The sequence below is a fragment of the Cygnus atratus genome, chromosome 5 (genome assembly GCF_013377495.2).
Source record: "Cygnus atratus isolate AKBS03 ecotype Queensland, Australia chromosome 5, CAtr_DNAZoo_HiC_assembly, whole genome shotgun sequence".
In the NCBI taxonomy this organism is placed as follows: domain Eukaryota; kingdom Metazoa; phylum Chordata; class Aves; order Anseriformes; family Anatidae; genus Cygnus; species Cygnus atratus.
This window is the reverse complement of record NC_066366.1, coordinates 24,282,082-24,308,643: the sequence shown is the minus strand read 5'-3', so window position 1 is coordinate 24,308,643 and position 26,562 is coordinate 24,282,082. Positions and strand designations below refer to the sequence as shown.

The window sequence follows — 26,562 nt, the reverse complement described above, 5'->3', positions numbered from 1 at the left end:
GTCATAGACACTGGATCTAAAATAATTCTACTCAAAACACTTCAGGATTCCAAATTTAAATACTCTGAAAATACATTTATAATGGGAAAGTCATATGTTTTTAGCTGTATGAAGGCAAAGTGTAATGCCTCTGAAGTCCATTGAAATTCGTGAGAGGAAGTTGGTTGGGGCAGTATTTGTAGTGAGCTGAACCATTTGCTGTATAGGGTCTTGTTTTGAAAGATGAGAGGAAAAATGGATTTGAAAACAACAGTTTAATACTGTTTTTAAACAATTCTTCCACAATCTCTTTCTAAACTATGGACGTTTCTGAGTTGTACAAGTATCTGAAAATATTGTACTGTTATTTGATGAAACAATACAAAATTTGTTCAAAGACTTATTGAGGTTTCTCTTACTGAAATGGTAGAGCTAAGTTGCTTTGAATTCTGGATGTAACTAGATGCAAATAACTTTGATGTTAAGAAATCACAAGACATTACAGATAAAATTTACATTGCCTGGTATGAAAAGTTATAGAGCCTTTTACTTCTTGGAATTCTAAAATTTGATGACATCAGAGTAACCTAGTTTAGAAAACAGGAAGAAGATTAACCATGATCCTTAATAAATTGTACTGGGAACAGTTGGTTACTAGAACCAACCTTCAGGGTTAACTTCTAACTTTACCACTAACCTTGCAGACTCTATCCCAGTACTATATCCACACTGGGTAAATTATCCCAATAAAATAGAAGGCACATGATCAAATTGCGTGATTTCTGCTCTTTTATACAATAAATTTAAAGTGTATTCGCCTTAAATCTTTTAGAGGTGGGGCTAATAACCAGTAGGTATTTTCTTTCCTTCATTTTTATATGAAACTTTTGCAGCTTTTACTTTTTTTTGATGTTTTGGAAATGGAAATTCAAGGCCTCCATCTGTTTTGCCATTGTTATACAACCTTTCATGTATGAAAGTTACAATGAAGAATCAACTACAAACCTGTTATTTATTCTGCCAGACAAAGTTCACTTCCTTCACAAGTTTTCATGGAAATAAAAGCTAAATATTATACCAGGAATAATTTACCTCCAGGCAATTTAAGGTGTATATTTACAGTGCATTAGTATCTGTGTGGCAGTTGCATTCCTGCAATATGAAGGGTATCTGACGTTTGTGTATTCCTGCAGAGTAAACCTGCTTTACCAACTAGTAGCTTTTTGGTTTGTGTAGGCTTTTCCTGTTCTATTATAAACATACTCTGATTCTTTGTCATTAATACAGTACTTAATCCACCTTCATAAAAATCAATATTGTTTACTTAAAGGAAAAAAAGACATTTTAAGTATAGGATTTTACTTTCAAAAGCAGTCTGATAGTGTGTTCCAACTATTAGTGTTAGAGATTGGTTCAGTGTAGCACTCAGAAAAAAATTATGTACCACAATTTCTTAAAACTAATAATTATATGAATCATTATTTTCTCAACATTTTTACTAACTTGAGGTGAAAATAGGATTTTTGTATTAAAATACTTTCTTTAAAATCAAGAATATTTTAAAATTATGAACATGTATAAAAACACTTTTTGAGTAACTTGAGGCTTTAAAATGTATATTTTTGTTAGCCAAATGTTATGGCATGAAAAATTGAACTCGATTTCTTTTTTTAATTGTCATGATAAATACAAGTAATATCAGGTAGTTATCCTTCGAAGTTAAAGACTGTTATTCTAATATGTGTGAAGAAAGCGAACCATTTAATTCATGGTTTTCTTGTGTAACTTAACACTAATGCAGAGCACCAGTGGAATGCCTTTTAATAATGTTCTTTGATACATTTTTCTTTCACTACAGAACAAAGCCCTGAATTTCTGCCCCCATCTGTACATTGCTGTGGTTCTGTTCAGCATTTGTCTTGTGGCTGTGTTCTGCAACCATTCTTGATAGGTGTAAGAAGGAGTTCTGTTCCTGTCAGTGGATTTATCAGGAATTACAGATGGACTAGACATTACTTTGAAGTGATTATACTATTTGTGCTATCGTGTACTGATTTTGTAATAAAAGGGAAGTGAGAGCACAATTTGTTTTACTGGGTGCTGTTAAAAACAGCATTATCAAATCTTTCAAGATGTTTCTTTCATCACATACTGGTCTATCTCAAAGAAATAAAGCCCCACTTGCTTTTGTGACAGCACATAATAAATTGACAGATGTAATTCAGTTGGGGAGCTAAAAAGACATTGAGAATAATGGGGCATAACATTCTAGGGTTAACATTTATTCATAGATGATGCAATTAAATAAAACAGGCATTAACTTCAAGGTCAGTCAGTAAAGTAATAAAAGTGAATATTTTAATTGAATTGTAATTGCTTCTCATTGATACATGCAAGTTAAGTAAAATCGATGTCAGTGCTGCAAATTACAGTTCTCTTCCTAATTAATTTCTTAATTCTACATAGTCATCCAGGCCCTGGACCTTGTTGTTGGTTTATCTACCCATCCAGCTTTCTTTACAGCTAGTTTCATGGAGGAGAAGTCTGGAGGATGTAGTTAAATGGAATATACCAATACTTTACCATACATTGTTATTCTTTGCACTCTAAATCATTTTAAGAATCTGGATCAATCTACTCCTTCATATAATGAAAAACATGCGAAGTAGAAGTATAGATTTATATTTGTTTTTCTGTAAATATGGTAAATAATTTATTGTAATGATAGTAGCAGTAGACCTATGGCTTTGTCTATACATGCATACCATTATTTGAGATTTGGATATGGATTACTGATTCTGCGAATTACAGCTTGCATTGGTTCTTGATGCCTTTAGAAGATGGTTTCTATTCATTCACAATACAAACATATTGGAAGCTAAAGGAAATTATGTTTTTCAAAAGAAAGATAATCCATCCAAAAAGTAGAATGCTACTAAGAAGTTGAAAGGGTACCTTGTAGTTTGACAGATTTTCATGTAGGGATAATACTGTAGAGTTTACCCATTTTGCCATACACAGGCAATTTATTTGTATTTCATGTACTATTTGTATAATAGCTTCTTTTTCATTATTATTTTGTATTAATTGGGGGCTAAACAGTAGGCGTATTTTTCTTCATATCAAAGAGAAGTTGTGAGAGAATAATATGTTAGTATGTCTGGATTTGTCAACTTTCCTTTCTCACTTGTTTCTAATGTGAGCCCTTAGTTGAAATTTAAAGGAAAACAATTAGCTTTATTAAGGAAAGGGACTGAATTTATAAGAAAAGTAATGATATTAATGGAGAATGTTAATCTAAGTTTCTAACGACTAATATAATATGGTATTCATTACAGAAAATGTGTGTTTAGCTAATACCTGTCCCATTAAAATCAAGGACAATGCTAAGCTGGCATACATTGGAAGATACCACCAGAGTCGTTGGAATTTTCACTGTAGACCAGATCAGCTTTCACCAAAGCATATACCACAAATGCTTCTGTTCTATTTTTAATGAACTGGTCATGATAGCTACACTTCGTGTACTTCATAGTCATTGTAAATTGAAGAGTATAATCTACCTTGAGTTTCTAAATCAACATGCATAGATCTAAATTAACTCTGTCCACAGTGGAGAAAAGGTTCTCCAGCTACAGTGAATCATTGCAAGAAGTTTAAAAATAGTAAGCAAGAAAAATAGTACCTGTGAAATGAAGATGTTGAGAGAAGTAGCTGACTACTTTATATATTTATTTTTCAAAATTAAGAGCATATGTTGTTGATTTTGTAAATCTTTAAAGTGTTCATCCCCAAACTTAGATTAATAAGGTCTCTTCTGTACAGTATTTCTGTATTTTCTTGTGTCTTGTGTGTTGTATTCTGTATTTAGAGTTCTTTATAAATAAGTTTACAGCAAAGAATGGAGGTATGGAATATATATAAGGTTTGTGCCAACATAGATGAGGTACATATCAGAAGAATGAGACAAACCAATATCCCATATGGGGTTAGTCAGTGTTTATAACCACATCTGATAATATATATATTTATACATATATGTATATATTTCAAGAATAACATTTTTCTTGAACATTTCCATTATTTGCCTTTTTGCTCCATTATATGGCAGATTAACAAGTATAACCAGATAGAAATATGCACCGTTGGTCTGATGATGCAGTATGGAAAATAGGGGGAGTTTGGAATTTATTGTTTTGAAAAAAAAGTTTTTTGCTTTTCAGAGCAAAGTAAATCTATTGAAATGAAGATATTTTCGAATTAATTTTCACAAACACCAGTGATCCATATCTTATATGTGGCAACACGTTTTTGTTCTGTTAATATAGAGCAGTAAACCAATAGCAAAAGAAAAAAACAGATGGAGAAAAAACTGTCCCCCGTCATTTTATTTATTGAATGGTTTGTAAAGTGTTTTTCCAGATAGCAAGGGATTTTTTAATGCAATTTAATGAAATATTTAAAAACTTTATTAATGTTTTGAAATCTCATTCACTCTAACTTGTTTTAGTTTCACAGAAATCTAAACATACCAAGCCCATCACTGTAAAAATTAAAAGGCATATCAGCTATTTGAACTCAGCAAAGATTTTATATAATAGTATACCATACATTTATGTAACAGCTTTCATCATCAATGAGCTAAAGTGCTTTGCAAGGTACATGCTTCAGAAATTGCTTCTAAATGGAGTCATTCTGGTGGCAGTTCTTTGATGATATCCATTATTATATAAAGCATTACAGCAGGAAGAAATAGACAAGTATTGCGATGAGCGCTAGAAAATGGGATCACTGAAAATTTTCCAGTGTACCTTCATTGTCAGAAGTCATCATTCTGTTTTCTTTCTTACTTTGAATGTTAAGACCTTTTGACCACGTAGTCTCCAATCTAACTAGGATGTTAATTTGGTTACTGACTGATTGGGATGCCTACTCTTGAAACAGTTTTTCCTGGCCTTTTTTTATCCCAGTACTGATTAACATCAATTATTTGTTTTATTCCTGAGAAGTGACACTGTAACAGCCATGAGCTGGCAAAACTCATAAAGGCAAAAAGCCAAGACAAGAATGCAGAGAGGCAAGTTATTAGAATTGTCAAGTGCTAAAAGGGCTTACTTTTTATCTAGGAAAATAAATCAAAATGTAGGCATCTTACGGAATATTTTGTAATACATCAAAAGGTAAAACATTAAAGGCATTCTGTAAGTAACACACAGATTAAGGGTAACACACACAAAAGAGTTTTTATTACAGAAAACAGTCTGTGTCCCCTCCAATAATTTATGTATCTCTCTTGCAGGAACTACAAAAAATTAACTGGTATTTTAATTTAATATGTGTATAGAAAGGTAACTTCTGCCTTAGGGAGGTTATTTCTGTGTAGTTTATTTATTTATTTATTTATTACTGTGGACCAAGATGTTTACTAGTTATTGAAATTTCAAAGAGAGGAAAATGATAGCTTTTTTAATTGACATGCAGTGCAAAAGATATTGGCCTTATTCTTCACAAACGTGGAAATGACTTGCCCAGAGGGGATGAGACAATTCTGACAAAGTATGTTTTCTTTAGGATTACACTTATTTTAGATACAGTAGGATTATTTTCTTCGGGAGATACGTAACATAAAGAAAGAAAAAAAAATAATAGTACTTTTAAAAACATATTTTAACACTTTTTTTTCTTTTTCCCCTCCAGGTTTAGATCCAGATAAGCATCTAGGAAAAACATTGGATCAAATGGAGCCTTATCTTTTGGAGGTATTACTGAAAGAATACGGGCAAAGTTATTGACTTTTTACAACATCACTTTCTAGTTGTAAAATTAACTTGATCAAAAATACTTAGTTATTTTGAGAAATTAGATCCTAACCCAAGGTTTATTGTTGTACAGAGAACATTGGCCTCTGACAAAGACTTCCAGTATGAAAAACATTCCTTCTGGAGGTAGTTCACAATTGTTGCCAGAGTCTTTAAAACAGAATAAAGGCAAGAAACTTCAATATTAAGAAAACATTAGCTCGTGTAAATATGATAAAATTAAATAATTGCATGCAATTTAGATACTTTTACAGTGAAGAATGTATGTGGCAAAATCATAGATGATAAAAAATGTCTCCATCTGAAGGTTTCATATCTTTTTTACACAATCTGACCATGTTAATTACATACAAAGTCCTCAAAGCAGGAAAATGGTTCAAGGTGGAGTTGATAATTTTTTTAAAAGATAAATTATATAACTAGGAATAAAAAGACCAGATTTTGTAAGTCTCTTTTGGGTTTGAGGTAGAAGCATCAAACATTGAGCTAAGTACAATTTGAGAATAATTGACCTGAAAATGTGTTTTTATATATTGTTTTGTGACAGAGTTTACTGATTTCTTGTCCACAAGACAGTTAACAACCCACAACTCTTTGTGTTTAGCTATTTACAGAGTTCTGCTGTAAACTTTATTAGCCTAAACCATCTAAATTTGCACAAAACAATTCCTAAAAATACTTCTTGTTGTTAATCTGGTTAGCTACAATTCATGAGTACAATTCTGGTTAGTATGTCTTCATAAGTAATTTTTCTGGAACAATTAAAAGCATGCTAAACTGTTGCAAAAGAGAAGGGAAAAGTAATTAGAATGTTTGGAACTTTAAAAATCTCCTCTGCTGCTAAAAATAGTGAAGCTTAGTAGGAATTATACCTTGATTTTAACTTAATTTTCTTAGTCATTTATATAGCTTGAGGCAGAAGGATAGATAATTGGTACTTGGCAAAGCTAATTATGAAGAATGAATGTTCACGACACTCAGATTGTCTTACTTTTTTTCCATTTGATCATTCACTTTAAAAAAGAAAACCATAAATTAAGAAATCCCAAAGTACTCAGATTCTTCCTGATATTTGGCTAAATTGAACTGATTATTAGTTGATTTTATTGAAATTCTTACTGTCATGATTTAAGACTTCTCAAAGGCCACCTTTGTAGTTTTTATCTTTTATTGATATGCCAATAACTAGAACAACAACTATCTTAAGGTGTAGAATCATAGAACAGTTTGGTAGAATGGTTAAACGTAATAGGACATTCTGACCCTATTTGTAACTGGTTGTCAAGTTATTGTAGGGGGAGACTGCATTGCTGATGTTTGTTCATGTAACTTTTTTCTGTATGTATGCATGTTATGACAGTTAAAGTAAGTGCAAACATATTGTTTTTACTGGATACTTATCCAGTAAAGGCCTAATAAAATCAAATCATTAACTATAGACTGTAGAGAAAAGCGTAGGTTAATGATTTGAAATATTCTTTCACAACCCAGTGAAGTCTCAACGCCAGAAATTCTGGTAGACAGTGGGATTTTCTTCTGGGTTTTCTTAAAATCATATTAGATGTCAATAAAGTAGTTTTATATTCAGAAAGGTGTAGGATTTTTCCTTATAGCATTTTTGCTAGTGTGGCTTGCAAGTTTGTGAGAATTTCTGCTGTTCTGGTTAAAAGGAATTTAAATAGTGTTTTGCATGTTCTCGAGTTTTGTTGAAAGCCAGTTTATATGTTCGTTACTTCAATGACCAGAAAAATGCCTCTGAGTATAACAGGGTCTTTGATATACAACTGTTACATGTTCTGTTTCAGGTCATGCATCTTATTTTGATCTGGGATTGCATGGAAATATCCTTCTTTACATTTTAGTATGTGAAAGTTAAAGTTCCACTTCTCTGTTACTGAGATCAGGAATTGAGACTGCATGATATAAACTTATTTTATTCTAAAAGGTTACCTTAAGGAACTAACAATAAAATCAAAATCAATTTATATCACATAATAATTTGTCTGTTAGGCATACAGGAAATAAGCATGAAGTAGCTATTTCATTTGAGGCGTTATAAAACAAGTGTCAATGTTCATTGAAAGGGTGGGGAGGGGAAACTCTGCTTTCATCCACTGAATTATTTAACTTTGGAAAAAATACATAGTCACTTAAATTTCTGGTCTTCTGATTGTATTGAGTGGGAAAAACTTTGAATTAATTTTGCATTTTTTTTTCTGACTATATAGAGGAGGTTTGAGTACAACCCATACTTTTTTCAGGGGTGAATTTTACTGGCTCAGAACAGTGGCAATGAAAGTTCTTGAATTAATTTTTTTCTAAATTATTGGTCTTTGATTAATTATTGATGAATGGTTGCAACATAATTACTAAATTACTGTGTTGTTCCATGTACCACTGTTTCCCATATACCAGGAGCTGTAGGTTTTACACTAAAGAATTTGCTGGCAACCTCCCAAATCTCAGAGACTGCTTACAGACTCCTTGAAATTTGTGAATAGAATGTTAAATGTATATTATGGTAATATTTGTCTGTACTTCTGTCCCTAGTAATAGACAGTAAGAAATTGCTTAGTCATCTGTGTGCTTGCCTTAGAAGTTGATGAGTACTTCTTGATGTAAAGAACATGTCTGTAATTACAGAGAATTTACTAGCTGTTACAATTTCTGTCTGGGGAAAAAAGTTTTCACTTGAAACAAGAAGCACTAGCATTCAGATACTCTATCTCTGATTATTTAACATCAGTGAGAAAGTCAACTTTACTCCTGTTTCATTTCCAAGGTCAGAAAAAACTATTCATTGGGTAATATTTGGGCTTACACCTTGTGTACTTGAGTTAAGATAAATTTTGAGTAGCGTAGAAATTGTTTTCATTGTATAATTCTTTCAGATTTCAAATTGGACTTGCATTTTTAGTTGTGTAATTTTTAAATTTCTGGCTTGTCTGAACTAAAAGGCAGATCTAGCATCACAAAATAGAGATTCATCTAAGTTGTTGTATTATTAGGAATGTACTATCCAACTTGCAAAAGAGAATATATTAGTTTCTGAAAAATGTAAATAAATGATTAAAAGGCAAAGTTCTGATGTCATTGATGGCATCTTTAAAATACTGCTCACTTCTTTAGAAAATGAACATTAGGGATCTTTCTATGAGCTGCTGAATATCCTCAGCTCCTGTTGACAGTGGCAAGTGAAAATCCTTTAGCATCTTGTGTGATTGGCGTCAAGCATGATCTTAAAGTCAGTGACATTGAAAAAAGGGATTTCCCACAACAAAGACAGGAAAGAGTCTCACATCTTTTGAGCATTTGATGTTAAATAGGCAATAATTATTCTAGGCTTTGAGGTTTACAAGCAAACCTGCCCATTTTAAAAATGGCTTGTAAATAGTCATTTCTTGTGTTCCCTGTGGAAGAGGTTACTGGTAGAAAGATCTTGTCCAGTTTTCTCTTTCATTTTACCTAAGAGTTTTGTTTATTTTTTGTTGTTGTTGTTTTTGTTCTTTTTTTTTTTCCCGGCAGTGGAAGCTACAACAAGAAGAATAAAAGGTTTTGACTAACTGTTGTGTAGATTGTCCATTCTTATTGCATCAACATTAATTATTCTTGATATATTTGTCCTATCGAAATTTTTTTGCCACTGTCGACAGATGAAGTTCTCTCTTATGCCAGGAGTGCAATTTTTTAATGAGCACTTGATTAAAGGTTTTCTCCTGTTACTTTCCTTTAAATGAAAATGTGAAAGGGAAATGAATAATGTCTCAGATAACAATACATTCAAAACATTATCTAATATATGTTACAAAAGAGATTGAGATTTTTCCAACAGAAGGTCACATAGAGTATTACTTAGGTATAGTCTTCTCAGAGCATTTATACGTTCCTTCAAAATAAAAGTTGAAGAGGACTCAGGCCTTTTGTTTAATTTTTTAAATTTAAAATTTGGTCTTTAATTGTATGACAAAAAGTTTCATGTATTTCTAACTTGTCTCTCATGCTTTTGATTTTTTTTTAGCTAAGGTGATGGCTGAAGCTGTAAATATTCTTCAAATTCTTAAAATAAAAACCTTTGGAAAAACTCTAGAGTATAGCAACACGAACTATACATTCAATTTCAACACTAAAAATACAGTATCATTTGAATATATCAAATGGGCTTGCTACACAAATGTTCTGATAACCATATAAAGAATTGAACCTACAATATAAAATTAACAGTCTCTTATTTATCTAAAAATAGACAAACGAGATGTTGGATTATTGTAAAGCCACCAGTCAGACTTTTTCCAACCATGTCCAACATGTGGTGGAGAACAGTGTTGCTACTTCAACTGCAAAAGCATCATATATGGGCATCTGTTCCTCTAAGGGAAAGCGTAAGGGGATTAAATAAATATTCCCAATAGTGACAGTGGTGTTAGCAATTGGGTTGAGGACTGCAGTTTAGGTAGTCATGAACTAGTGCTTTCTTTGTATGAAAAAACCTGGACAGGACTTGTTTTGAAGCAGCTAGTGCTGGAACACTTTACGAGATGATACAACCTGCTGATCAGGAAAGGAATTTCTTCTGCAGAAAAAGGGAGGGTGCTGCCATGCTCAGGGCATGGTGCAGGTGCTTCATTACTACCTATTGGTACAACACATTAATGTAGAATTACAGAGAAAACGATACAGCAGTTGTGCACTCAACTCAAGCAAAAGAACTTTGGGTCATGCTCTACAGCCACTCATTTACAGAGCACTGAATAATTAAACTAGTCACGTCTTATTTTGAATTTATTGGATAATGTAATTATGTGTTTTAGTGGGATATCAAGATCTTCAGGAATATTTATAAATTTATATGCTGACTTAGTGTATTCAGTACAATTTGGAAAGGAAATAACATATTGCTACTTCTTTAGGTTTTGCTTTAGCTTTTCACTATTGACTTAGAAAACAGGTTGATTCTCTTTGTTAGAATATTGGGGAATAGTGGATATTTACCAAAATATAGAATCAATTGTTGAATCTGTTGCCAACAATAATATTTGTTGTATACGTCTATTTAAAGTGTTACATTTTGTATTGGTTTATAGTACAAGTTTCTCACAGAAATGAACTATCTATGCTAAAGAGAGAGAAACAAATTTGTGTGTCTGAACAACCTTTCCTGTCTACTGTGGAAGAATTACTAGGATTTCATTTGTTTATCTGAACGTTATAGTGCCAGTTCTACTTAAATATAACACATTGGTAATTCTTAGATCATTGTGATGGGCCATACAAAGAAGTCAAGAACCCTCTATGTGATATTTGATTTTTTTTCAGCCTTCTAATGAGTGGTCTTTTAGAAAGTACACACTGAAATTTTATGCAAAATATATATTTAATAGAATAATGCTTACATATTTAAATTTCCCTTTTGTGTTAGCTTTCTGAGAAATACGGAGTCCACGTTTGCGGAGAAGGTGGAGAATACGAAACATTCACTCTGGACTGCCCTCTGTTTAGGAAGAAAATTGTTGTGTAAGGAACAGTTTCTTCCATTTCCTTATATTAAAGCAATGGGAACATATTCACATTTAGCTGGAGGCAACTTTTGTTGGCAGAGGTAAAACATGTCCTCTAAGTTCACAAACACTCACTTTGTTTAACACTGGCAAAGTCTTCTGTAAACCTAAATCAATACTTGACAAGACGAGGCCTTCATAGAAGGCTATAAACTTTTTAGACATTTGCACTTTTCGTTTACTTGCTGATTATGGCCTGCAGTAAAAATGGTACCTACACACTGACACTTTTATCCTTTCATGAAGTGCGAATTGCCTGTAATATTTATCTTTCATTACAGCTACATTTGATAAACTGCCACATCAGTAGCCTGTGGGTTCCATTAACTGTGTGCGTGCGCGTGTGTGCAGGTGGGCATGTGTAAGTTTAGCAGCTTAGAATGATCAACATGTTTCTTCAATTATTAGAGGATATTTTGAAAACAAACTTTGGTGAATCCATCTAACTTGCACTCTAAGTAGCTTATTCCTTCAACATAAATTGCTAAAATCTGTGTAGTGGGATATGGTTAGATGAGACTTGATGTAAGTTTCTTGTTAGACTGTTAAATAGCTAAGGTAAGCTTTGAGTGAGATGTTTTGATTGCTGTTCCTTTTCTTAGCCAAGCAAACAGAATAATAATCATGTATTTGGTGATGATCATCTTAGGAAAGGTCAAGATTGTAGAGAATATGGACGTGGTTAAGGCTTTCATGTTGAAGACCTGTTTGTTTAATTTTTCCATAGCGATGGGTTCTATCTATATATGGAGCAGAAAACTAAGAGCTGTTCAACTTTGTTTCATTACATGGCATTAGGGAGAGAAAAAACAATATACAAAATGGGCAAAGGGATAGAAGCTAGTCTAGTAGATGTCTGCTGAACTATTGGATGACTGGAAGATAAGTCCTCTGTAGTCAACTAAACTAGATAATTCGAGCCTGGAGATATCTCCGTGCAGGAAAGCTATGGAATTCTTTAATAAGAGGAAAATTCAGAAAGTAAGAATGTGGAATCCTTAAACTGGATTTAAGTTTATGGATGGAGTTGTGGATCTAGGAAGTGAGACTTTTGAGGAAGATTGTCTGAGGGGAATTAGTCCTAGGTAGAAGCGGTAGTTTGTGAACTAACCTTCTAATTGGTAGGAGTTGGAAAGTTAAGTAGGAGGGTAGAATAAAGCGTGTATGATGCTTAAGTATGCATTATGACAAACTGTGGAAAGAACTAGGACAAAACAACACAATGTACACTCAGATTGAAGCAGTTTGGTCTCTTTCTAGGAAAAGAAAAATAATGCAAAATCTTTGCTAGTGCAAGATTCATTTTTCCATTTAAGGTCTGATATGATTTCTATTAAACTGACAAATTCTCATGAATTCCAGTCGGTGTCAGAGGCAGAATTTTGCTAAAGTTTTTTTTTTTTTTTTTTTTTAAAAAAAAGGAGTAAAACTACCCATTACCAGGCAACTGTGGCCTGTTCAGCATTTGTATTACAACATTTACAATAAAAAGTATACTTCAGAAGAAGGGTAGCTAGGTTTTAACTGATGGATGAAATATGCTTCTATAAGTTTTTGCACTTAAATGTGTTTGGCTTATCATTTACATTTGTACTATTTATTTGGGGGTTTATGCTACAGATTAAATCTGGGAGTTCCATTGGAATAAGATGCATAATTCACCAGTGCTCCTTTGGAAAGCTCTCTTTGCTAAAAATCCATTGCGTGTATGCATACATAACACATTACATAGAAAACTGTTAAGTCTCGAGAAATTTTTGGTTGGTGTTGTGTGGGGAGAGAGAACATTTTCTATCCTGCCATCAGGTCCTACAGGAACTGTATTTGCAAAGAGTTTTAGAACACGTTTAGGAAAGCACATTGTGCCCTTGGTTTGGAATCAGCCAAATACCAGTTTAAGTAAGAATATCTTAATACATATTCTGAATGTATTTCTGGCTGTCAGTGGTTTAATGAGCCATTCAGACAACTGAATAGTTGGAATAGCTAAAACAGAGGCTGAGTTGTCCTTATTTCTATTGGCCACACTCCAAATAATAACAAAAGTTAACAATAAATGCACAAAAATGCAGAAAAAGACAAGTATATAAATCAGTGTTTGTTTAATAATAAATATAAACAGAGTAGGCTGTTAAACAGCTACTCAAGCTAGTTCTAAATATACATTTCTGTAATGGAAACTGAATAGGTACACTGACATTGTGTGTCTCAGGTGTAATTAGCCCTGCTTAGCTCTTCTACTACTTTGTCATAAAGGCATACCTTTTGAGGGGGACATTTGTGTGAGAATCTATTACTTTATGAGCTTTTGCACTGAAAATATTTGTAGTTTCTTCTTCATTAAATAAGTTATTTATAATAATGTTATTTTGTACTTTTTATTCTTGTTTTTCATGCACACTGCGTGAAGCTAAACAGACTATGTTGTTGGTTATGCTGGTACAGTTTCCAGATGTTTAGATAACCGTGATTGTGGTATATATCCTGATACTTTTTTTGAAGCATAAATGGAATTGTAAGAATTACAAGCTAGAGGTTGAAACCTGTACAGATTTTTCAAGGTCCTAAATTCCTTGGAAACTTTTCATTAGAGAAAGTTTCTATGGAAGATATTGGAGATAATTCTTTCCTGTATAATAGGTATAGTGAGTTAATCTTGGCTGGCTGCCAGGTGCCCACCAAGGCACCTTTACTCTCTACCTCTTCAGTCAGACAGGGCAAGAAAATGCAGTTAAAGAGCTTGTGGGTCGAGATAAAGACAGGGAGATGACTTACCCAATACCATCACGGGCAAAACAGACTTGACTTGGGGGAAATTAATGGACTGCTCCAATGTGGGACCCTATGGGCTGCCACTCTTGCCAGGAGCCTGCTCCTGCATGGGCTCTCCCCATGTGGCAGCTTCTTTCAGGGCACATCCACCTGCTGCAGCACTGTGTCTTCCTTCACAGGCTGCAGCAAGGATATTTGTTCCAACATGGTCCTTCATGGGCTGCAAGGAGACAGTCTGCATCACCATGGTCCTCTCCACAAGCTACAGAGGAATCTCTGCGCCAGCACCTGGAGCATCTTCTTCTTCACTGACCTTGGTGTCTGCAGGGTTGTTTCTCACATATTTTTTTCTTAATTTCCCCCTCTCACAACTGCTGTGCAGCATGTGTTGTTGGCTTTTTTTTTTTTAAGCTTTCTTAACCTTGCCACATAAACCTAGTAAAAGAGGAGAAAATATGTCTATCGTTTATAAAACTACTTTTGGGTAGCATTTTCACTGGTTGCTGCTTTTGTCACATGAGACTTGTGACTAAATATATTTCTACAGTGTCATCTTTGAAAAAGGAAGTCTAGACCAAGGGAAAAAAAAATATAACCTTCATGTGTTACTTATGGAGAAGTGGGAGTCTCTTTAATGTAAGAGCATATGATTAAATTTGCAGTTGAATATTATATTGAATTCTTGCCATTCCATTCAATCTTCATTAAAAATACACCTCACAAACTGAGCATGCCAAATTGCATGAAATAATTGAAAATAAACAAGATTTAGCATTAAAAAAAAAAAAATCTTACAATCAGAGTAGTCAACCAAGAGTCAAACGTGTTTTATCTGGTTTTACCAGATTGTTGTAATCCAGTTGTCAGCTTTCTTATACTCAATATTTAAGACGTACCAATCATTTCCTGTCTGGTATTTATAGTGCAATTGATTGACACCGCTGCAAATCACAGAGATATAGTCCTCATCTATGTGAATGCCACCTAATATTTACCCTTATGATAAAGGCCCATTTATATTTATGGAACACAAAGTGTTTTATTTTTATATTTTTTAAGTTAAATTGACATATTGAAAATATTTTGGAAGTATAATTTTACATTGATAAATTTTATCATTAGCTTTGTGTTTAGGTTTAAAGTTCTAGGTTTGGAGTCAATACTAAATCTCAAAATAAGAGGAAAACCAAAAAGACTTGCTCTAATTTGTCATATTTGTCCTCTGAAAATATTTCTGACTGTTTAAAAGTAATCAAATATTTCCCGGGTCTTCAAGAAGTTTTGAGGGATCAGATGATTATGATTTTTAAACTAGATAATTTAGAAAGTTTTTCAAACTACTTTTCCTTGCTTTCAAAAGTCTTCTGAAAATATTTATCAATAAAATTCCTGTGTTTCTGTCATAATGTAATTACATTCCTAATGAAAGTTCAGACTTCCAGCATTATATGGCCTATATGGCCGTATAATCGTCATGGTCTCTCTAGTGACTGTTTTTCATTTTAAGCTCTGCTGTTCATAGATTCATGTGTTTTTTCTCATTTTTTTTCTTTTTTTTTTTTTGTGTTAGTTTGTTTGTTTGTTGTTAGTTTATTTTACCGTTTCCTAAACTGGACATAACATCTAAGTTCAGGACTTCCTATCTTTTTTGAATTGGTGACTTATCATTGAAAACAAAACTGTTCTAGTTTCCACCTCTATTACATTTAGTATTGAAAAACATTTTGTTAAAACTTTATTAGTTAGAACAATGATGTATGTTCTGAGAGGCTGACAGAAAATGAAGTGATTGAAGAAAAATATTTTATTTGACACATATCGTAATACTATTTTCAACACCACATATTCTATCTATTTTGACCCATCAGCTGAGAAATACTGACGTATTAAACTAGACATCTACTATGGTGTCATCAAAGATCAACGTGTTAGCTATATGTCATAGCAATGTATTTCATACCTAGAAGAAATATTTGTGATGTCTTACTATTTACAATACTTGAACAACGAATAAGTGCTAAAAAATTCTGAAGTTATTGAACATACAATGTAGGTATCAATGTATACCTGTGTATCAGTACAGCATGCATACTGCTGTACTGCTGAATTGGGATTACAAGTAGTACAAGTAGTAAGTACTGCTTCTTTTACTTTGGAATTAAGTATTTTTGAAATGTTACTAGGTGTTTAAATTAAACAGACATGCAATGAATAACCCTAAAATTTTGCTTTTCCTTTGGAAGTAAGCTTTTCTGTTAATCTAAAGTATCTAATGCATCACAAAAAGTACCAGAATTCCCAATTGCTGTTGCTTCTTTCCATGTCAAGCAGCAAGTATTTACTGAGAATATCCTCAGACAGTGAAGACAGCCAGGTAACAGGTATCACTACAGTCTTGATGTCTGATTTCTAACATTGTTTTCCCATACTAAAGATTTCCAAACTGATTTTCTACCCGTTTACAGTATTTCTGTTAAAAGTAAAAGACACCATGATCATTTGAAAAGAATTACTTTAATCTTAAAGAACAATCTTTAAGGAAATTCAAAAGAATATGTAATCTTTTGTCTTTGAAGTCTTGATGATAACTCTCAGGACTGAAGCTGGAGACTTTTATTATCAAAAAATTACTTTAAAATCTTATTAAAAGAGAAGCAGAGTTTCTTATGATAGAGGTATTTATCGTTATTGTGCAATATACTGATGGTGATTATCTCAAGGAGTTTTTTATTCTAAATCTTAAGCCACATTTTAAAAATCAGATATTTCTGTTAATTTTACACTTTCATTAAGTCAGTGGAATCTGGCCAAGGCTTCAACTGTTTCCAGTTTGCATGGTTTTCGCATGTGTCATTACTTGAGAGGAGCTAGGCTTGGGGATTCCAAACAGGATTTCATTGTATACTGTGAGGGTATCAAGGGCACTGTGGTTTCAGGAAAATTATCTGCATGTCCTTAGCCTTGCTTATAACAATTTTCAGGTTTTCTTTTAATGCATCTAAGTTTCCTTTATGTTTTCTTTGAATTTCTCACCTTCTGATGTTTGTTTCCTAGAGCTACCTTTTGCTTAAGCAGTAAAACCATGCAGATGGATATAACAGATACTGCCTCTTCTGAATGAAAGTGTGACAGATTGCGTCTGTAAAAATGAAAACTACAATTAACTAATTTGAATCAGCACACAGGAAGTTTATCATTGTTACCAACACATTTGGCATTAAAAAGTTGTGTCTAGTAGTCTTCAGTATCAGATGCAAGATGGTCAAATCAGTCAGTTTCTCAGCATGAAGTATTGTATGGTGTTAATACTTCAAGAACTGGTCCCTGGAGAATCACTTCAGGAAAAAAAAGACTTTTAAAAAAATCTTCTGTTGATGAAATGAAAAGATTGCTTTACATATTAGTCTCTGGAATGCAAAACAGAGTGTCAGTTATGATTGCAAAAGCTACAGCTAGCTAAATCGCTCAATACTGGTCTGGAAGTACAAGTTACTCCTTTTCAAAATTAGTAAAGATAATGTGTTGTTGAACAATGTGACTTTATATGTCAAACTTGCTTTCTTAACTGTTATTAAAAAAAAACACACAATGAACTAATAGATAATCAGTGAGTTACTTTGAAGTCTGTTATACAGTGACTAAACATTGACAGTTTAAATGTAAATTTATACATTAATATATGATGCTAATAATTTTGTATTTCAGAGATTCAGCGAAGGTGGTTGTGCATTCAGCTGATGCATTCGCACCTGTGGCCTACCTTCATTTTTTAAAATTGCACCTGGAGAATAAGGCAAGTAGATTCCAAATGTCATCTCCTTTTAAAGCTATATGTATTTTTTTTGTTGTCATTGTTTTGTCACGATTTGGAGTTAAGCTGCGTATTCTCATGTATGTGTACTTTGAAATAACTTTGTACATATTTGGTTGAATTTCTGAATTTGCCATAAGAAAAGCTCAACACAAATGCTTCCTTGTGTCAAACGAATGAAACTAGTGTATTTGTGTAGCATTTTTCATCTTGAAACCTCAAGGTGCTTAGTCAACATGATGCAGTCAAGCAGATATGTAACCTGTGTCATACAGCTAGCCACACTGTGGAACACAGGCCTATTAGTAAACTGTATGAACAGTGTTGACTTGCTGGGAGGTGGCATCTCTTTATGCTGTTTTTGATGCAAAGTGACTGATTTTAAAACCTTCTGGCCCACAAGTGGTTGAGTTTAAAAAAACAAACAAACAAACCACTGGTTGGTTATTTAATTTTTTCCATATGAAATATACATCTAATGACTCTAAATCACGTAGAGAATATATCCTTATCAAAGAGCTTAAGAGAATTCTTAGTAGTTCACTGGGATTCGCTCTTTTAGCTTCTGATTCTATGGAAGCAGAACAGGAATAAGAACTCTAGTGGCTTAAATTTTACAAACTTTTATGTGAGATAAGAAGGTCAAATAAGTTATTTTTCCTATTTTTTGTTGTTGTTGGAAAGAATGTCTCATGATACTCCTGCCGCTGTTGCAGTCATCTCTTTACAGGTCTTCCTATTTCTTTCTACACTTTGGTGATCACTGAACCTCTTCAAGGTTCAAGGATTGTTATAAAATGTTATTACACGGTTGTTTTACATCTCATCTGTCTTGAGCAACTACATTTTCTTATTTTTTTTTCAATATCTTATACACTTTTTACCTCTTTTTTTAAATCTTTCCAAACAGATACAATATCTGTGTTATTAATTTTTTTTTCATGATGACCTCATTCTTGCCACGGAAAGTAAATTGTATTTCACCCTGTCCATCTAGTTTGTGATTTCTTTAAAATATTCGTGTAGGAGAGCGTGGATGTTAACTAACTATGTGAGGCAAACTCATATAGTCTGAATAAGAGAAAATTGGTGGTGGGGGTATGGTGGGGACTAGTGATAATATATTAATATTTCTTTGAGGGCACTGACTTTATTGCTCATGGCAAACTTGATGCTAACATACACCATACATCTCAGCAATGTGACAGGCTAGGGAAAATGAAAAACACAAAGCTTTATATAAATCAGGTAAAAGTCATATTAAAATGCATAACATTTTATATGAGAATCAAGATTTTACTTTTATCTGTTCAGAAGCTGTTTTCTCCTTCTTATGTAGATGTTTTAAATTTGGTTAAATGCTCACAGTTTCAAGTAGCATTGTAGTAAATCATATTTCAAATTCATTGTAGACAAAGCTGTCACATTCCCTAAGAGGTAAGGTTTACAGAGGCATGCCCTGGATTTTGGTATATAAACTAATGTCTTGTAGAGTTAAAAGGAAAATAGTCTGTTTTATGCCATGGTTGTCTCACAAGGAAAAGCATTAGAAAGTTTTGACTATAGATTAATTTATTTTATGTCATGATAAAATAAGCTGGGTTTTCAAGAAACTATGAATATGGAGAACCAGTCAATCTTTCAGAGCATAGCATGTTACGAAGTTAGCACAGTTTAACTAAGTAATGATAGAGAGGCCTTCAAAAATGTAGCACTGTAGGCCTGTAGCACTGTACTTTTTCTCACTATTTTGTGCTTACAAGTTCTATGAAAAAAATATCAGTTAGTAATTCAGCACTTGAAAGTCAATAACAAATCACTGCAGGGAAAAAACTCTATTTTAGGAGGAGAATTAATTTTCGTTTCTGGCTTTTAAGGGATTACTGAAAATTGGGCAAAATACTCCATTATGAGCAGTGTATAAAAGTGGCCATTTATATAAGCTCTTTGTAGAAACCATTAATAGTCTGCACAGTGATGTGTAATTCTAATAAGTATTATGATATCAGTTTTGTTATCATTCCAACTGATATATACATATTTTTAACTTTTATTCTATTCTATTTCTAACTTTTATTCTTAGTTATGTTCTACAAGTGTTAGTTTTACATTCTTTAAATTTACTTTATAATGATTATGCAATTATAGCTAGTGTACCTTAGTCTCTGCTGTCTTTCCTCCTCTATAATGCATTTTCTTCAGATAAATCTCTTCATGTTTAACTACAAAGCCTGGGTAGAAATTTGTTTTAGATTGTTTCTGGCAGCAAAATGAGCCCTTGTGCCTGGGGGGAAATAACATTTTACTCGCTGTTCTGGTTTAATACATTACTGTGCAACTTCAAGATGTATTTTTGCATAATAATTCAAGGTCTCTTTTTATGCCTCCTTCTTTCTTTCATTATTAGTGATACAGAAAAGACTAAAGAGATAATCAAATGTATGATTTTATTACTAGAACATTATTAAAAGTTTGGTTAAAAAAAAAAAATGGCATAAGAAAACTTTTTTCATAGGTATTCTTCAAAAACATTGAGAATAAATAGTGCAAATAAAACACTCATGCTGAAAATTCATGGTTGCCTCATTTACTTCATTGTAAAAAAACAAGGTCACTGCTGTGATATACATAATACACATATCTAGTTTCATTGCTATTTTACTTGGCGAGTATGACTGTGACTTTTGCACATTTAAATTGTAAGATGTTTTTTGCTGAGTGGGAAGCAATTTCTGAAGCATTTTCCAGTATTTTTTAAATCAAATGTATCAGCTTTTGTATTCAATACACATTTAATTTTTATATTTCCAATTAAGGTAAAATATAACTGTATAAAAGTGCAACAATTATTTTTTTTTCATTTTACATTGCCAGCAAAATTAACTTGCAAAACATTTGTATTTTCCCCATATTATACTGTTCTGTTACTGTGTTTAGCTGTATTGGCTTTTAAATAATCGGAAACAGAAATGAAAGCTGCTGGAGCTTCTGCTGATTTGATAATTATTTCTGAGCATACTTCTGATACCAGTAGTGAACATATTAGCTATCATTCATGTTCTAAGATTTGCTCTTGCCCACATTTAATAATGAATGCTCTGTTCCCTGAGTCCCAATGGGTAGAAAGACAGATACATCAAACAATACAAGCTGTAAAACTGCAGTTCCTTAGGTTAGGGATAGTCCAGAATGAGAGGGAGCCATGTAGCTTTCTTGCTACACTTGGCACAAGGAAAGGAGCCTATTCGTCTGCAACAGATAATCATATCTGATGCTGTACTTTCTTGTAGTAGTATTACTAATTCACAATATTGCATTGTATTTACCTACCATAAACTGATATTGCAAGGCTCATTTATTTTCCTGTTCGTAAAACATCTTGGCATGTTTGGGTGTAACACATTTCAGAATTGCAAGCAGTTATGTCCCTGTCAGCAAATCAATTTCACAGGTTAATTTGGAGATGATTTTTAAAATATTAGAAAAGGTACTTGGGAGATATTTACATGCCTTTTGTACTAAAGGAGTGTGTGATCCTGCAGGTTAGATTTGATTTCACTTTGTAACCTGTTTCTGTCCAGTTTCTTCTAGCCTGAATTGTTTTAATCACTCTCCATCTAGGACTTTAGCTTTAAGAATTAGACTTCGTAAGTGATGTTAAAGGGTGCAGGAGGAAATTTCAAGTTGCAAAACATGTTTTGTTGGTGGCATTTTTTTTTTTAAATACCTTGTCATCATTGAATGTTATTTCTACCTGGTAACCTTTAATTTCCTTTCTGCATGGTAAAAATATGGGTAACTCCAGTTTGTTTGTTACAAATACTTTTGTAAACTTTGTAAGAAATAACTGCAGAATTCTTTTCATTGTACAGTGACTTATTTCAAAAATGAATAAAGGATTTTCTTTCCTACTCCATTTGATTGCAGATTCAGTCCAGTTTTCTGAAAAGGGAGATTTTTTTTTTCTCTTTTCATAATGAAGGTAGTTTATTTTAAAGTCTTTCATAGTGTAGGACTTTCTGTCCTGTGTGTCTGTATACTGTACTTGAAATACTGCAAAGAGATGTATGTGGTCTCCCTCATTATATTTATTCTAAGGAGTTATGTTGTCAAGGTAAACCGTGAAGAATAAAGAGTCTTCCCTTATGTCTCGTGAGCTCTCTGCCACACTATGTGCTCATTGCTGCTCAGTGGGAAACTATCAGTTTTGGAATTTTGTTGTGATAGGTTTTTATACCAGTTTCTATGGTGGCGAATATAAGCTTTTTAAGATGGCAATCTGTTGTTTTCATAAAAGACCACTACATGGAATTTCAGCTGTATCAGTCAAAGTCCTAGCTCCCAGGCTTTTTCAACAGGAGAATTTGGATCTTGGAACGCTTGTGCATTTGCTTAACTTCATTCCGAGCGTGCTTACATCAATGACATGAGTTATGTGAATATAGTTAAGCATATGCATGCATGCAGGCTCTGATCCAGAATTAGGTTGGTATCACAATGTACAGTGGGTGTGGGAGAAACAGTGTAACAAATGGGAAAATATACTGCTTCTGTGAAGTAACATGAAAATGTTATGTGGTAAAATAGGTTCTGTAAGATTTAATTAAAATGTCATTATAGCAAGCTTGATTTCTTTTTTGTTTTTAAAAAGATGAGAATATTATTCAGGGAAAGTTGGTCTATTTGTGACAGTCTGTAACTTTTAGTTTTACATTCTTAGATTATTTTCTCTGTCGACAGGAATGGAAGACCAACATTTGTATGAGATTTGAATATAGCTACTAAATGGAGTCTGGCAGCTCTACTTATGCTGGCATTGAGCCTGTTCTTCTAGTGCCAGGTTCCACACCTAATACTTCTGCTGAAGCCTACACCTGTGCTGCTGTTGAATGTGATTGATTACCTATGTTTTTGGAGCATTGTGGGCATTGGCCTTGAATGAATCATTGTGATGTATCATAGCCATTGAAATGGACTGTAGTCTATAATTATTTTTATAGTCTTTGGTTTATGAGAACCCTTATAGAATTTCTAGTACTTCTCAGTAATTTCCAAAAATTTTCCAACCGACCAGCTGTTTGTGTAAATGAATAAACACAGATATATAATTATGTTATATGTATCTGTGAAGCAATATTAATATAAGTTTCCCAACTTACAAAATATTGACATATTTAGGAAAAACAGATGCGAATGGATTATATGAGAATTTAATGTGGCATGCATTTGGGTTATATGTAACATTAACAAAGTACAAAGCTACACAGGAGTTCTGTAGGTTGCACCAAACCAGTTGTGATAAAATCTGTGAGTCTTACTACATACTCATGAATTTTTTATGAAGCACATTTATAGAAAAGATGTTTAGAGACATGGTTGAAAACTATCTTCACAGATGGCATTAAAATGGAATAGGTGCTTTTTTCACATTCAGTGGTGTAGTGTCATGAATTCGGTCCTTGAGATTAGGGAATGGAGAGAAGTTACAGGTCTCTAATAGTATTTATACAAGATGTCTACCTCTAGATTTCTCAGAAGGTACTTATGTAAAGCTTGAATCAAAGTGACTGTCATATTGTCAAGCTGGAACTTCTTTCTCCCTTTCCAGTCACCATGTTTTTACCCTCATAATGGTTTGTTATACCATACTGAAGTTAAAACCCAGGTGTCTTATTTAAAATAAACAAGAACAAAAAACAATACAATATTGTGATAGTATCATTACTCACAGGTTAGGACCAAGAGATGCAAACTCAGTATATTATATCAGTACCTTTTGAATGTCCATGTTCCATGCTAATTTTTTGTTTCATGAGCAATGAAGCTGGTGAAGGGTCTGGAGAACAAGTCTTATGAGGAGCATTTGAGGGAGCTGAGGTTGTTTAGCCTGGACAAAAGGAGGTTTGGGAAACCTTATCTCATTCTACAAGTATGTTAAAGGAGGTATAGCAAGGTGAGGATCGGTCTATTCTACCAAGCACCAAGTGATAAGACAAGAGGAAAATAGCCTTAAGTTGCACTAGGAGAGGTTTAGGTTGGATATTACAAAAAATTTCTTCACTGGAAGGGTTGTGAAGTATTGGAACAGGCTCACTATTGGAACAGTATCAGGAAACATGTAGATGCAGAGCTTAGTGATGTGGTTTAATAGTGGATTTGGCAGTGCTAGGTTAACAGGAATAGGTGATCTTAGAGATCTTTTCCAAACTAAATGCGTCTGTGATTTTTATGATGAACATTAATGTTGAAAGCAACTAATTCAATAAAACGGCCATTTGCAAGAAGGAAATGGTAGCACTTCTTGCACTTCATGCCACTGTACAGCCTGGATATCTCTATAAAGGGTCATCTTGTAAACATTTATTTTTTTTCTTTATCTTGGTTGTTGTGGAATAATCCAACTGGAGATCTATTTCAATTCCAGATTTATCTTCCCACTTCTTTATTTTCTACCTGAAGGGCTGGGGCTCTCATGTGGCCATCTGGTTAATGGCAAAATACATCAACTGACAGTAGTCAAAGGTGTAATTCAATGAGCGGGAAATGGTATAGAAGCTGTTGGATGCTCGTATATTGTAATGTTGGAATACACATAGTGTTTGTGCTAAATTGCAGTTTTCATTTGTGCTATTATGTTACATTTAGTTGACTTCTTTTAACCTCTCATGTACAATTGATTCACATAAAGTTGATTATTGCCTTGACTTTGATGCGTAAGAGGAACGAATAAAATGAAGTCCAATCAAAGAACATCAGCCCCTCTTAGAGCATAGTTTTAGTGTTTACAGTGCTTAAAAACTCTCCTCGAGCCCTTCTAGAGGCAGCAGAACTGAGTTTCCTAGGAAATTACCTTTTTGTAACTTAATGTTTTGAGAATTTCCAAATACCCTGCTTTCACTTAACTGGATCCTTTCTCTCTCCAGTGAAGTCAAACGTCAATGTAAATGTAGAACTCTCATCGGACTTCTAATTCATGCTATGAGTTTCTGCCTTTTTTTTTAACTGTTGTTTTTTTTCTTAATTTTAACAGGAAACTTTTAAAGTTTAAATGTTTTATTTTTCAAAGGAAAGAAAAAATACAATAAAATGTAAATGATTTTTTTCTGAAAACTTCTGTATTCAGAATTGATTAGTAATTTGTAACATACCCCATTGTTTGATGTCTCCATGAGATCTTATGGAGATTTTATGCAAAAAACAGAGAATGCAGAGGGCCAATTTTCAGGTGACCTTACTTCATGTAATTTATACACGTATGAGTGCCTCACTGTATAATTCTATTTCATAGAGATTTTTAATGGAAATTCCATATACAGTACATTAACTTGTGAAGTAAAATAATATTCAACAATTTCTAATCTATATTTAAGGACTTCTGAAAGCCTCATGTATTGTCACCTTTTTGTCTTTCTTTATTTGGCTTTATCACCATTTTGTGAATTCAGTATTTAAGAAGCCTGCAATAAAATACATATTTCAGATACTATATGAAATTTAAGACCTCTGAGCAGAAATTATTAATAGAATCTGGAGCTGCAGCATGAATTGATGTCTGATTAAGGTTCATGGACAAATTCTGTCATAATTTATATTGCTTTTAGATTAAGAAAAGTAGTGTTTGCCAAGCTAGTGACCCCAACATCAACTTACTCTGCAGATTAGGCTGCCTTGGAAAATCAGTGAATTGCCCCCAGTGTATAAATCTTGGAAAATGTTGTTCTCTGTGTTTCAAAATTCTGAGCATCCCAAAATGTGTTGAGTTTGATGGAAAGGATACTCTTTCCTTGAGGTGAATGGAGCAAGACTTAGTTGCTGCATTTACTCAAGATTTAGCAAGGTTTTAAAACTGTTCTTGCTAGTCTTTTTCACTTTTTTGAAGTATTTATTTATATTGTTAATTATCAAATTGTTACTTTTATATTTGTGTTCCTTTTTGCACTTAATTTATCTGTTTTCTTTTTTTTTTTTTTTGAAAAGATAGCTGTCCTGCACAATTGTGGAATAACGTTTCTTCATTATAATATTATTCTCTTATCTTAAGTCTTATCAGTTCTCATATCCATTGCTCTTATTTACTAAGGCTGCGTTTTGATCCCATATGGTGTGTCAACATGAGTTTATTGTATTTTGCTAATTTAGCATTCTAAATAGTGGGAAATCCTGTTGCTGTTCTACCATGAATAATATTCTAAGCTTAGGTACACGTGGAGCTGTAGTATTTTTTGCAATCAAAATTGAAAATTTGAACAGTGAAATCTGATAATTTCACACAGCTTGGCAAGCTCTTTACTTGGTTATTTTATAATGTTTGTCTCGAGCAGGGGGAGTCTTCAGATATGTTTAAGGTCAGTAGCTGTTCTTGTGACATAACCTGCAATGATGGAGACATTTTACCTTCATCAGAAGTGGAGGAACCACAGAAAATCATTCCAATCATCTGGAAGTCTTTGAAGCATAATTCTTTGGATTTCAGTGAGTCTTACACAACTTTAATTAGAAAAGTAATATTGAATACTTTATGTTTAAAAAACTTTATTGTGTTCTGTTTGCTTGAATGAAATTATTGTAATATAATCAGTCGTTACAGTGGAGGGAATGAGCTTTATTTAGAAGGTCATTCCAACAC

General features: G+C 33.2%; 1 protein-coding gene across 2 annotated transcripts in view; it reads left to right on the top strand.

Annotated features, from left to right (window-relative positions):
* The window catches only part of DPH6 (diphthamine biosynthesis 6), a 200,204-nt gene that overhangs the window by 58,944 nt on the left and 114,698 nt on the right, over positions 1-26,562 (top strand). Inside the window, exons 6-9 of one of the 2 annotated variants that reach the window (XM_035552235.2) lie at positions 5,677-5,738; positions 11,215-11,309; positions 17,831-17,918; positions 26,258-26,408. In XM_035552235.2, coding sequence (XP_035408128.1) covers positions 5,677-5,738; positions 11,215-11,309; positions 17,831-17,918; positions 26,258-26,408 — 396 coding nt within the window. Of the gene's footprint in view, positions 1-5,676; positions 5,739-11,214; positions 11,310-17,830; positions 17,919-22,676; positions 23,159-26,257; positions 26,409-26,562 lie in introns of those variants that run through there. The other variant, XM_035552236.2, reaches the window with a different exon arrangement.